Source organism: Dama dama, chromosome 23, assembly GCF_033118175.1.
Source record: "Dama dama isolate Ldn47 chromosome 23, ASM3311817v1, whole genome shotgun sequence".
Classification (NCBI taxonomy): Eukaryota; Metazoa; Chordata; class Mammalia; order Artiodactyla; family Cervidae; genus Dama; species Dama dama.
Window position 1 is genome coordinate 47,625,228 of NC_083703.1, and position 15,154 is coordinate 47,640,381.

A 15,154-nucleotide genomic window follows, 5' to 3' on the forward strand; every position below is an offset into this window, starting at 1 on the left:
ATTTCCTTTACGACTGACTGGTTTGATCTCCTTGCAGTCCAAGGGACTCTCAAGATTCCTCTCCAACACCACAGTTCAAAAACATCAACTTTTGGTGCTCAGCCTTCTTATTGGTCCCGCTCTCACATCCATACATGACTGCTTGAAAAACCATAGCCTTGACTATAAGGGTCTTTGGTGGCAAAGTGGTATCTCTGCTTTTTAATATGCTGTCTAGCTCTGTCATGGCTTTCCTTCCAAGAAGCAAGCATCTTTTCATTTCATGGCTGCAGTCACCATCAGCAGTGATTTTGGAGCCCAAAAAAATAAAGTCTGTCACTATTTCCATTGTTTCCCTATGTATTTGCCATGAAGTGATGGGACCGGATGCCACGATCTTCATTTTTCCAATGCTGAGTTTTAAGCCAGCTTTTTTACTCTCCTCTTTCACTTTCATCAAGAGGCTCTTCAGCTCCTCCTCACTTTCTGCCATAAGGGTGGTGTAATCTGCATATCTGAGGTTATTGATATTTCTCCCTGCAATCTTGATTCCGGCCTGTGCTTCATCCAGCCCAGCATTTCACATGATGCACGCTGCATAGAAGTTAAATAAGCAAGGTGACAATATATGGCCTTGATATACTCCTTTCCCAATTTTGAACCAGTCCATTGTTTCATGTCTGGTTCTAACTGTTGCTTCTTGACTTGCATACAAGTTTCTCAGGAGACAGGTAAGGTGGTCTGGTATTCCCATCTCTTTAAGAATTTTCCACAGGTTGTTGTGATCCACACAGTCAAAGGCTTTAGTGTAGTCAATGAAGAAGAAGTAGATGTTTTGCTAGAATTCGCTTGCTTTTTCTATGATCCAACAGATGTTGGCAATTTGATCTCTGGTTCCTCTGCCTTTTCTAATTCTAGTTTGAACATCTGGAAGTTCTCAGTTCATGTACTGTTGAAGTCAAGCCTGGAGAATTTTCAGCATTACTTTGCTAGCCTGTGAAATGAGTGAACTGTGTGGTAGTTTGAACATTCTTTGGCATTGCCTTTAATTGAGATTGGAATGAAAACTGACCTTTTCCAATCCTGTGGCTACTGCTGAGTTTTCCAAATTTGCTGGCATATTGAGTACAGTACTTTGACAGCATCATCTTTTAGGATTTGAAATAGCTCAACTGGAACTCCATCACCTCCACTAGCTTTCTTTGTAGTGATGTTTCCTAAGGCCCACTTGACTTCACACTCCAGGATGTCTGGCTCTAGGTAAGTCATCACACCATTGTGATTATCTGGGTCATTAAGATTTTTTTTCTATACTTCTTCTGTGTATTCTTGCCACCTAGAATATTTTAGACGACTTAGACTTAATTGTTATTTATAAAGAATCCCATCCAGAAGCATCAGACTTCACATTTTTCTCAAGTGCACACAGAACGTTCTCCAGAATTGACCACATGCTGGGCCACAAAGCAAGCCTTGGCAAATTTAAGGACACTGAAATCATATCAAGCTTCTTTTCTGATCACAGTGCTATGAGATGAGAAATAAGCTACAAGGAAAAAACCTCTAAGAAACACAAACACATGGTAGCTAAACAATATGCTACTGAACAACCACTGGTTCACTGAAGAAATCAAAAGAAATTAAAAAAAATACCTAGAGACAAATGAAAATGAAAGCACAGTAGTTCAAAACCTTCTGGATGCAGTAAAACTAGTTAAAATACAGTCTTACCTCAAGAAACAAGAAAAATCTCAAATAAACAACCTAACCTTACACCTAAAACAACTAGATAAAGAAAAACAAACAAAACCTAAAGTTAGTAGAAGGAAGGAAATCATAAAAGTCAGAGCAGAAATAACTGAAATAGAAACAAAGAAAACAATCACACAGATCAAGGAAACTAAAAGCTGGTTCTTTGAAAAGATAAACAAGATTGATAAACCTTTAGCCAGATTCATAAAAAAAAAAAAAAAAAAAAACACACACACACACACAACAAATGGAGAGAACTCAAATCAGTAAAATTAGAAATGAAAAGAGACTACTATGAACAACTGTATGCCAATAAAATGGACAATCTGAAAGAAATGAACAAATTCTTGGAAAGGTACAGTTCCCCTAGACTGAACCAGGAAGAAACAGAAAGAAAATATGAACAGACCAGTCACAAGCACTGAAATTGAAACCATGATTAAAAACCTCCCAAAAAACATAAATCCAGGGCCTGACAGCTTCCCAGGCTAATTTTATCAAACATTTAAGAGAACAGTTAACATCTATCCTTCTGAAACTGTTTCAAAAAGCCAAAGAGGAAGGAAGACTTCCCAACTAATTTTAAAGCAGACAAAGATATGACAAAAAAAAGAAAAAGAAAACTAGAGACCAGTATCACTGATGAACACAGATGCAAAACAAATACTAGCAATCCATATCCAACAATACATTAAAAAGATCATACACCATGATCAAGCGGGGTTCATCCCAGGGATGCAAGGATTTTCAACATCTGTAAATCAATTAAATTGAAGAATAAAAACCATATGATCATCTCAATAGATGCAGAAAAGGCTTTAGACAAAATCCAGTACCCATTTATAATAAAAACTCTCCAGAAAGTGGGCATAGAGGGTACATACCTCAACATAATAAAGGCCATATACAACAAACCTACACCTAACATCATACTTAATGGTGAAAGGCTGAAAGCATTCCCTCTAAGATCAGGAACAAGACAAGGATGTCCACTCTCACCACTTTCAATCAATATAGTTTTGGAAGTCCTAGCTACAGCAGTCAGAGAAAAAGAAGTAAAGGGAATCCAAACTGGAAAATAAAACATTAAACTGTCACTGTTTACAGATGATATATTATACATAGAAGAGCCTAAAGATGCTACCAGAAAATTACTAGAACTCATCAGTGAATTTGGTAAATTTGCAGGTTACAAAATTAATACACAAAAGTCTGTTGCACTTCTATATACTAACAATGAAAGATTAGAAAGAGAATTACAAGAAGTAATTCCATTTACTATTGCATCAAAAAGAATAAAACACCTAAGAATAAACCTACCTAAGGGACAAAAGACTTGTACTCCCAAAACCATAAGACACGGATGAAAGAAATCGGACAACAAACAGATGGAAAGACATACCATGTTCATGGATTGAAAGAACTAATATTGTCAAAATGACTATACTACCCAAGGCAATCTATAGATTCAATGCAATCCCTATAAAATTACCAATGGCATTTTTCGTAGCACTAGAACAAAAAATTTCAAGATTTGTATGGAGATACAAAAGACCATGAATACCCAAAGCAATCTTGAAAAAGAAAAACAGAGCTGGAGGAATCAGGCTCCCTGACTTTAGACTATACTACAAAGCTACAATCAACCAGACAGTATGGTACTGGCACAAAAATAGGAATATAAATCAACAGAACAGGATTAAAAAAACCCAGAAATAAGCACCTATAGTCAATTAATCTATGACAAAAGAAGCAAGACTACACAATGTGGGAATGACAGTCTCTTCAATAAATGATGCTAGTAAAATTGGACAGCCACATGTAAAAAATATTAGATCATTCTTTGACTCCATACACAAAAATAAGCTTAAAGTGGATTAAAGACCTAAATGTTAGGCTGGACACTATAAACTCTTAGAGGAAAACACAGGCAGAACACACTCTGACATAAGTCACAGCAACATCTTTTTTAACCCATCTCCCAGAATAATGGAAACAAAAGCAAAAATAAACAAACTGGACCTACTTAAACTCAAAAGCTTTTACACAGCAAAGGAAACAATAAACAAAACAAAAAGACAACCCACAGATTGGGAGAAAATATTTGCAAATAATGGGACTGATAAGGGATTAGTTTCCAAAATTTACAAACAGCTTGTGACATTTAATGGCAACCCATTCCAGTATTCTTGCCTGGAAAATCCTGTGGATGGAGGAGCCTGGCAGGCTACAGTCCATGGGGTGGCAAAGAGTCGGACACAACTGAGCGACTTCACTTTCTTTCTTTCTCTATGACATTTAATAGCATCAAAACAAACAATCCACTCAAAAATGGGCAGAAGATCTGAATAGACATTTCTCTAAAGATGACACACAGACGGCCAACAGGCACATGAAAAGATGCTCAAAACTGCCAGTTATTTGAGAATGCAAATCAAAACTACAATGAGATATCACCTCACACCGGCCAGAATGGCTATCATCAAAAAATCCACAAACAACAAATGCTGGAGAGAGTGTGGAGAGAAGGGACCCTCCTGTGCTGTTGGTGGGAATATAAAATGGAGCCACTACAGAGAACAGTATGGAGGTTCCTTAAAAAACTAAAACTATGAGCTACCATGTGACCCTGCAGTTCCACTTCTGGACATATACCCAGAGAAAAACATGGCCTGAAAAGACACATGCATGCCAATGTTCATTGCAGCACTGTTTACAATGGTCAAGACATGGAAGCAACCTAAATGCCAACTGACAGAGGAATGGATAAAGAAGATGTGGTACATGTATACAACGGAATATTACCCGGCCATTAAAAAGAACAAAATAAGGCCATTTCCAGCAACATAGATGAACCTAGAGAGTGTATACTGAGTGAAGTAAGTCACACAGAGAAGGAGAAATATCATATGACGTCCCTTATGTGTGGAATCTAAATGATACAAATGAACTTACTCACAAAACAGAAGGAGACTCACAGACTTAGAAAACAAACTCATGGTTGCCAGGGGGAAGGGATGGTTAAGGACTTTGGGAAGGTCATGTACACACTGCTATATTTAAAACAGATAACTAACAAAAACTTACTGTATAGCACATGGAACTCTGCTCAATGTTATGTGCCAGTCTGGACAGAAGGGGGGTTTGGGGGAGAATGGATATATGTACACATATGGCTTAGTTCCTTCACTGTTCACTTGAAACTATCACAACATTGTTAATTGGCTATATTCCAATACAAAATATTTTTGGTGTTAAAAAGAAAAAGAGAGAGAGAATCTGCATGGTTCATAAATCAAAAAAGGTTAAAACTTAAAAAAGAAATACCCTCATTATGAAGTTCAAGTCCCTCAGGCTCCCTAATTGAAGAATCCTAATGATACTGAAGTCCATACTAAGAAAGTCCTGGACATGAGTCTTAACATCATCCTATGGACTTATGATTATGATCTGGGGCACTAATCTTCTGGTCTTTTCAACAAAAAAATCCCTTTGAGCAAATTCCAAAATGAGTCTCTTGTAGCTAATATCACATTAGCCAGAATTTACTTCAAGAAATTCAAGAGTTAAATGGACACCAGAAAAGCAAAGTTTTTAATAAAATAAGTAAGTACATTAAAATGAATAGCTAAGAAACCCTACAGATATGAAGAAAACATAGGACAGAATCTCTTGCTTCCAGTTCTTTTGTCTTTCCTTGAATGGTTCATTCTTATTTCATAGTCAAGTGTTCAGAGAGCCTTTCAATGCCATCTGAAAAGCAAGATCCCAAAGAGTAAAATCCTCTGGTGTCAAGTTTTCTTTACACAAATTCAAGACAACAGAAGACCTAATATTTCATTTTCTTCACCTTTAAAACAAGGACAGTGATGGTACCTTTCTAACAGGGTTGCTAAGAGGACTAAATATGACAGGCTGCTGAAGCTAAGGGTCTGGACCTTTGGCACTATTCAACATACAATAATTCTTAGTATCCTTGCCATTTCATAGGAAAAGAAAAAGGACCAGTAAAAGGACCAGGAAGATCTATTTCACTAGTGTTTAAGAAAATACACACCTATTAAAGTTCAGATGATAAAAAAAATGTTCACCCGAACAATAAATGTCTAGCATAAATGTGCTAACATTACCATACTACACATTTTTCCTGCCAGCAGATCAGTAAAAGGTACACCTACAGATATTTTACAACCTGAAAAATTATTACTCTATCAATCATTTCAAAAGAGAGCCATCAATTCCTGGATAATGAACATCCAAAATCATGACAGCCTTCAGCCTGGAAATTCTGGTGACTCTCTGATTAAGGATCAAATATCTGAGGTTTGAATGGAGTTCAACAAGTCTGTAAAAGACAGAAGCACTTTGCTTTAAAAAAAAAAAAAAAAAGAAGCACTTTGCTACAAGATGTGTCTCTTGGATGTTGAAACTCAAGCTAGATAAGAAGCAAGCCCTACCCAGATCCTGCCCTATGGACAGTCTCTGCTGCAGACCAAAGCCTCAACAATGGCTGCTCCCATCGCTGTGCTCTGAGGAGCAACTTGGCAATCAGTACTATAGAAATTACAACATCTTGGCATGAATCTATACTTAAGATTCACATAACTTATAATAGCTTGACCAAACAACAGCAATATTGGTCAAGACAGCCAAAAATGAGATTTCCATCTCCCAAACTAGAAAAGAAAGAAAAAGAGAGAAAGAGAAAAAGAAATCACAGACACAAAAATTTGATTATTTAAGAATTTCAATATAATTTATTTTGTTCTTTACCATTTTTGTGATTATACTGTATACTTACTGTACTAGTACCCGAGCTAGGAATTATATTTGTATATATCAACTTTCCAGTGGTCTGTTATTAGAATACACAGTATACACTGTCTATAGTACAATATAGTGGTTCTAGAATATAATACATCATTATATAAGTTGATGATAAAAAATAAAATCTGTCTTAAAAATCGCTGTCAAATGAAACTCAAATAAAATCGAGAAGTCTAAGGACTGCAAAGCAGTCTGGAAATTCCATGTTATTATACTTTTCATATATATCAGACACAGTAGCAGATACAAAGAGAAAAAGAAATTAAGGCATGTGGACCCTCTCTGGGCAGCTTTCTCCAGGCCCCTGTGAATATGGTCATACATCCTATGGTCACACAGACTGACCTGTCAAGCAGATGAGATGAGGGATCACCGGCTTCAGTGTGTGATTCTCAAATATCTTTGTTCAAGGCATTTTCACAGTCTACATAACTCATCTACTGGTGTCTTTTATTTACTGTACACAGTATATACTGTGTGCTGCAGTCCATGGGGTCGCAAAAAGTCAGACACAACTGAGCGACTGAACTGAATTGAACAGTATGTACCAGGCACAATGCTAATAACTTTATATATATTATTTCAATACTCACAACTTTAAGGCAGATGCTGATATTTTTATACCCATTTTAGAGGTGAGGAAACTAATGCCCAGAAAGCTTAAGTAATTCCCTCAGGATCAGAGTCATATTAGCACCCAGACCTAACGACAGACCTCAAACTCCTAACCACTTCACTCTGGGATCCTGGCTGAGGTTTTAAAAATATCTAGTTAAAGACCTCTACATGGTTCTCACTGAAATATTGCCATCAAAACAATAAAAATTTCTAAGTACTATTCCTTATCACTCCTTCTATTTCCATTATGAAGAACACAAACACATACACACTCAGAAAGAGACAAAAATTACAGATGGATACCCACTTCCTTATATAGGAACTTCCTTGTATAGTGGTGGGTGAATGGATGGGGCTGACGAAAGAGGTACCTTTTCTGCGATGCCGTTTTCTGTCGTATATATCGCCATGAGCTCGGTGTCTTCATTGTCCTGTTCACCACTGGACGTGGCCCCTCCATTGATCACCACCTGAAGAGAAACAATTTGTTTAGAGGTTTGTTTCACCCTATACCACTCTGCTATATAAAAATCTTTTCCCTCAAAGAAAATAACTGCATGAATTTCCCCTATCAGACTAGCCAAGTTTTAAGTTTTCTTAAATGAAACTCCTGACAAGTACATATGCACCAGTGACCACACATGTGTTTCTGATGGGGAAACGTATCATGTGTCCAGTAGAATAAGGATCCAAGAACAGGAGTCAGCTGAAGGACACCAGAAATGTAACACTCCAAGGAACTACAAGGGGTAGGATCCCCAGAAGCCTCTAGACAAGGGAGGCCTGGCTGTGAGGACAATGCTACAGTTTCTGAGCAGGTGAGAAGCATCCTGAGCTGCCTTGGTTAAGATCCTTTCCCAATGCCAGATTAACAACAATCTATGTCCCTACAAGGAAGAAATGTGTGCCAGTTGGAGCAATTCATGCACTGCTGTTATCCTAATTTACTAATTTATATTTCTCACAGCAATTAAATAAACTAGCCCACTGGTGTGTCCACTTCTTTGTGGCACTGAGGGGATGTGGATGGGTAGTGGCTGTCTATGACAACAAAATTGAGTTTCTAGACCCTCAAGATAAGGACTAGAAGTTATCCTGAGATTCAAAGAAAACTTGGGCACCTGGCAGGTCATGACCCCCTTCATGCCTACCCCCTGGTCAGGTGCAACTTATGTCCTGGCTGACTACAGCAAATACCTGAAAATATTTTTAGTCTTTAGCTTAGTGATTCCATTTTTTAAAATTTACATTGAAAAAAACAATACTGAAAATGATTTTATGTGTGAATAACACCACAACTACATTTTTTAAATACTGAGGAAAAAAGAAAAACTACATTAAAAGTTTAAATTCTAGTGCTATAGAACACACTAAGGAGAAGTAAAAGATGAGTGATAGTGTAAGAGAAAACAGGGCAACACATAACAAATGATTGGTAGTAGTAATTAAAAAAAAATACCTACAAATAACCCAAAGGATAGGAATCTAGCCATAGGAAAAAAATTAAAATATCCAGTGAGACAACAAAAAGTCGTTCAACCTTAGTTAAAACTACAAAAGCGACAAAATATAATTCCATTTTTTTAACATAAATTAGGAGGAAATTTTAAAAGAGGAATCTGGTGTTGACCAGGGTGTAGAGACATTATGTTCCTGGTGGAATGATCTTTCTGGAGATTAACTTAGCACTGGGATTTGAAATAGGCATTTTCTTAGAGCCAGCAATTTTATTTACAGAAACTTATCCTCCAGAAATATCTATGCAATATATATGTTCACAGTTGATGACTACAGCATTACTTAAAATGCTGAATACTTGGAAAACCGTAAACGTTTATCAAAAAGTCATTGTTAAATTATCGTGTATGTATTTCAAGAATAGCATTCAGCCATTAAAAAAATTTTTTTTTGGCTATGCTGCATGGTTTGCAGGATCTCAGTTCCGCAACCAGGGCTTGAATCTGGCCAACAGCAGTGAAAGTGACAAATCCAAAGCACTGGACAGCTAAGGAATTCCCAATATTCAGCCATTTTAAAGAATAAAACAGACTTTCCTGGTGGTCCAGTGGTTAGGAGCCTGCCTGTCAGTGCAGGGGACATGGGTTTGATCCCTGGTCTGAGAAGATCCCATGTGCTGCGGGGCAACTAAGCCTGTTGTGCTGCAACTACTGAGCCTGCACACCCTAGAACACTGCAACAAGAAAAGCCACTGCAATGAGAATCCTGTGCACCACATCTAGAGAAAAGCCCCTACTTGACAAAGAGAAAGCCCACACAGCAACGAAGACCCAGCACAGTCAAAAATAAATAAATGATAAAATAAAATAAAACATAAAAGCATAAAACTGATGTACTGACGAGGAAACAAGTCCAAGAAATACTGTTGTGTGTGTTTTTTTTTAAAGTCACAAGTGTTAAAAGTCACAAGTGCAAGCCTACAATTAACCGGATTATGCTAAAAAAAAAATTTTTTTTTTTAATACCCTCTCTATCTGTCCAAAATGTTTGGGAAAGGATCCAGGAAAGTCAAAATCACTAACGGGTTGCCCTCAGGGCAAGAAGTAATGATAGGCACTTTTCATTCCCAACCCTTCTGGACTGGGATCCAGAAGGATCTGGATCTTTTTTCCTTGTGGCTGTGCTGGGTCTTCGCTGCGGCGTGCAGGCCTCCTCTAGCTGTGGTGCGCAGGTCTGTCATTGCAGTGGCTTCTCTTGTTGCAGAGCATGGGTTCTAGGGAGCATGAGCTCAGTAGTTGCAGTGCAACAGGCTTAACTGCCCCAAGGCAGGTGAGATCTTCCCAGACTAGGAATCGAACCTGTCCCCTGCACTGGCAAACAGATTCCCAACCACTGGACCATTAGGGAAGTCCTGGATCTTTTATAATCAGTACACATTCAGGTGTTGTTTGTAGACTGCTTTTTAAAAGGGCTAATATAAAAGGCATACACCAGTATACCAAAATAGTAACAGTGATTGCCTTTAATCAATGGAGCCATTTTTACCCTCTTTTTCTCTTTACATATTTTGGTAATTTTCCACAATGGGGACAATTTATTTTTATAACAGGGAAGAATTTAAAAAGACTAAAGATCTGAGCAGCATGGCTTTGCTAAGGTAGTCCAGAGAGATTTCAATCCACCTATTTCTCCAGTCGAGGAAATAAGGCCATAGAAAATTTTAATTTCTTATTCAAGGTCATACAGATTATATAACCCAAGTATAAGGCTAGTTTCAAAGTATTCCAAAAAAATCTCAACTCACTAGTATATAATTCTTACAGGATAAGATAGTCTTAATTCAAATAAAGAATTGCTTTTAAAACTATCTTTAAGTCATGCTATAGCTTTTTACACACGACAACTGGGTTTGTGACATTTCTTTGTCTACAAAACTAGTTGTCAGCAGGATATACCTCCCAGCCAAGTGTAAGTCCACAACATGAAACTCTCACTACTAGAAAGAACCATGCTCCAAACTCCAAATTTTCCAATGAATCAGCTCTTTGCATCAGGTGACCAAAGTATCAGAGCTTCAGTTTTAGCATCGGTCCTTTCAATAAATATTCAGGATTGATTTCCTTTAGAATTGACTGGTATAATCTCCTTGCTGTCCAAGTGAAAAATCTTTCAAGCTAGGTTGCAGCAGTACATAAACCAAGAACTTCCAGATGTATAAGTCAGATTTAGAAAAGGCAGCGGAACCAGAGATCAAATTGCCAACATATGCTGGATCACAGAAAAAGCAAGGGAATTCCAAAAAACATCTACTTCTGCTTTATTGACTACGCCAAAGCCTTTAACTGTGTGGATCACAACAAATTCTGGAAAATTCTTAAAGAGATGGAAATACCAGACCACCTTACCTGTCTCCTAAGAAATGTGTACAGGACAAAAGCAACAGGTAGAACTGGACATGGAACAATGAACTGGTTCAAAATCGCAAAAAGGAGTACGTCAATGCTGCATATTGTCACCCCACTTATTTAACTGACATGCAGAGTACATCATGCAAAATGCCTGGCTGCATGACTCATAAGCTGGAGACTGCCGAGAGAAATATCAATAACCTCAGATATGCAGATGATACCACTTTAATGGCAGAAAGTGAAGAAGAACTAAAAGCCTCTTGATGAAAGTGAAAGAGGAAAGTGAAAAAGCTGACTTAAAACTCAACATTCAAAAAAACTAAGATTATGGTATCTGGTCCTTCACTTCATGACAAATAGAAGGGGGTAAAAAATGGAAACAGTGACAGACTTTATCTTCTTGGGCTCCAAAATCACTGCGGATGGTGACTGCAGCCATGAAATTAAAAGATGCTTGCTCCTTGGAAGAAAAACTATGACAAAGCTAGACAGCGGATTAAAAAGCAGAAACATCACTTTGCCAACAAAGGTCTGTATAGTCAAAGCTACAGTTTTTCCAGCAGTCATGTATGGATGTGAGAGTTGGACCATAAAGATGTATGAGCACCGAAGAACTGATGCTTTCAAACTGTGGTACTGGAGAAGAGAGTCCCTTGAACAGCACAGAGATCAAACCAGTCAATCCTAAAGGAAATCAATCCTGACTATTCACTGGAAGGACTGATGCTGAAGCTCCAATACTCTGGCCACCTGATGGCTAGAGCCAACTCATTGGAAAAAACCCTGATGCTGGGAAAGACTAAAGGCAAAAGGAGAAGGGGGCAACAGAGGATGAGATGGTTGGATGGCATCACTGACTCAATGCACATGCCTTTGAGGAAACGCCAGGAGATCATAAAGGACAGGGAAGCCTGGCACGCTGCAGTTCAAGAGGTTGCAAAGAGTAGGACACAACTTAGTGACTGAACAACTGAAATTAATACATGACTTTTTGTTGTAATTAAAGTGACCAGATATCAACCAAACCAGGACCCTTGTGAGCATAAAGGGGAGATGTATCAACATGTATGAGGAAAAGACCTCAGATGCAAAGGAATCAATCACAACTTTCCTGACTGTGTATGAACACAAAGCATAATGAAAGAACACAGAATTAAAGATTCTGCTCTATCAATTCATTACTTCCTCACACCATCTTAAAGATGAAAAAAGCACCCTGTGTCCTGTCTGTGTGTCTCTTACTTCACCAAAAGGTGCCACCATACACCCAGGTGGCCTATCCCAACCTCCTCAAGTCATTCCTGACTTTCTATTGTATACCTCACCACCCACACCTAAGACAACACCAAATTTGGTCACATCTGTACCTTTAGCACCTCTCAAAGCTGCCTGTTTATGATCTACCCATCTTGATGGACCCTAATTCCATCTTAGGACCTAATTCCAAGGACCCTAATTCCCAGTTTCCTGACCTCAGCAGGACTGCCAAGCCCTCAGCTTTTGCCAAGCCCAAATGCCTTTTCAACATCTTATGCCTCAGAGCCCATGAGGCATCAGCCTTAATTCCCTCTTCACCCTGTCTTGGGACCATGGCACATCACTACAGTCACTCTTGCACAAACCTTCACTGTCCTCTCTGGTGCTCACCTGGCTAAATCAAGTCATCCATCCTTACTCTTCATCCAGCTTCCTTTTGCAATGCCTTCCTCACTGGCTGCTTCCGCATGCCAAGGAGGATGTCATTCTCCCACTCAAACAATGACCTCTCTTGAGGTCTCCCTCCAACCTAAGCTACCACTCCTTACTTCTCCCTATTGCTGGTCCTCCTCAGCTTCCATACTTCCAACACCACATCTCTTCAGTGCAGGGTCCTCAGACGTGCTTTCTCTCTTAGGGGCATCTATCCCTAGGAGATATCATCTAATCCCTTGGCTTTACATACCATCTCCACACTGCCAACACGCAGGGAACGGCTCCAGCCCACACGTCTTTCCTGTGTCTCCTTTACTGCTCACACAGAATACTTCACTTCTGACGCTGCTGCCACCAAATGTGAGAGGATTTTTCTCTGTGAAATCAGCCAGGGTTCTGCAATTTAACTCAACTCTGACAGTCTAGCTAGAGAGTGTCAGACCACACACGTTAAGGGCTCAGTCCCACATGACTGCTCCCCCTGCTACTTCTGACGTCAATCCCAAGTAGTAATCCAAGCCTTACCCACAACTTCTGCCCAATTTATCTACAAATTGGAGGTTCCCACAATCCCCTCCTCAGGTTTGATTAATTTGCTAGAGGTCACAGAACTCAGGGAAACACTCGTGTCTACCAGTTTATTAAAGGATATAATAAAGGATACAGATAAACAGCCAGATAAAGAGATAGAGAGAGCAAGGTCTAGCCCAGGAGCTTCAGTACCTGTGGAGCTAGGGTGCATCATCCTATTGGTGTGAAGATTTTCACCAACCTGGGAATTCTCCAAGTTCTCTACTATTGGATTGTATGGAGACTTTCTCAAGTACACATGATCAATCATTAACTCCATTTCCAGCAACTCTCCTCTCTCCAGAGGATGAGGTACGAGGCTGAAATTTCCAAGCTTCAAATCATGGCTTGGTCTTCTTGGTGACCAGTCTCCAACCAGGAGCCATCCAGAAGCCCACCCAGAGTCATCTCGTTAGAACATGATGCTCCTAGTGTACTTTTCACTTAGGAAATTACAAGGGGTTCAGGAGCTCTGTGCCAGGAACCAGGGGCAAAGACCTATATATATATGTGTGTGTGTATACACACACACACACTTTTTTTTTTTAATATCTCACACCCCAATTGGGTTGGGGCATCATGGATTCTTAACATTATATGGCTCTAAAGAAAATATACCAAGGAAATCTGAAATAACAGATTGGTATGAACACTGAGGAATATTTTTCCTATTCTTTGATAAAATTGAACATAATAAAGCTACTCCTCAATCCATCCCCTTAATATCTCCAGACTGAATGATCTATTCTTGGCACCCAAGAGAAGAGACTCAGATATTCTCACAGAGGCTGTTAGAAGGAGAAAAAACAAAAACTTAAGGGCTCAGCAGAAACATTAGACTGTATCATCACTCTATGCCAACAGTTAAGTTCAAGCTATTTACTTAGTTTTCCTTGGATGCCCTTCCAGGTTCAGAAGATACAGGAGCTACCAACAGAGGGGAACAGCAGAGTAAACCTCTTCCTGGCTCTGCTTCCTGGCCAGTGTCCTTAGTGTACGGTAGTTCTTTAAGACTTCTGTTTTTTTCTGGTTCTGATTTCGTGCTGCTCTGCATTCATTCCTTACACATTTCCTAAAAGCACACAAACTTGCTTAACAAGATTCCCCTGGGATACGGATAAGCTCTTTTACTATCTTTCTCCTATTTAATATCAATTCTGAACATATGACCTAATTTCTATGAACCTTGGGGCTTTGCATGTCTCTTGATCTTAACGTGATTTATTCATTATTCCACCTCTATGTATGGCTTATTCTTTCTCTCATTATTATCATGAGCCTTTGTTTTATTTAAGAAAATAATAAAATAGATTTTTATTTATTTCCTTCCATAGGAATTGTTCTTTAAAAAATCAGCACTTGTAACATTTGAGGAAGCAATTATCTAACATAGGATGCCCCGAGACCCTCAACACCTGTACCCCCAGCAACCCACTCCTGAGACCATCACCAAGCCAGCTCTGTTCCCACTGTCCCACCTCCCTGCACTCCAGAACACTGGCCTCTGGATGTCTTAGCCAGCCTGAGGCCCAACTTCTAACTCCAAAGCAAACAAGGAAACAAGAGCCTGAATTTTAGAGTCTAGGAAGGCCTTGAATCAGCCAGCAAATTAAAAAAAAAAAAAAAGTTGACTAGTCCAACTGAGAGACTGGATTTATATTTTATCTAATTTTAATTAATTTGCATTTAAACAGCCAGACAGGGCTAGCAGCTACTGTGCTAGTAGCACAAGAGCTAGAGAACCTAAAGGTGGCACAGATCTAGAGAAAAAAACAAATACAGAGCTGCCCTATTGGTTACTTTTCAACGTTTACATTTTGGAAAGCCACGATGAAGAAAGGCCCTGGCAG

At 38.9% G+C, this 15,154-nt stretch overlaps 1 protein-coding gene across 1 annotated transcript in view; it reads right to left on the reverse strand.

Moving 5' to 3' along the window:
• Nucleotides 1-15,154, reverse strand: part of SLC23A2 (solute carrier family 23 member 2) — a 136,257-nt gene that overhangs the window by 61,611 nt on the left and 59,492 nt on the right. Inside the window, exon 3 of the mRNA XM_061126626.1 lies at nt 7,548-7,646. Coding sequence (XP_060982609.1) covers nt 7,548-7,646 — 99 coding nt within the window. The remainder of the gene's footprint in view (nt 1-7,547; nt 7,647-15,154) is intronic.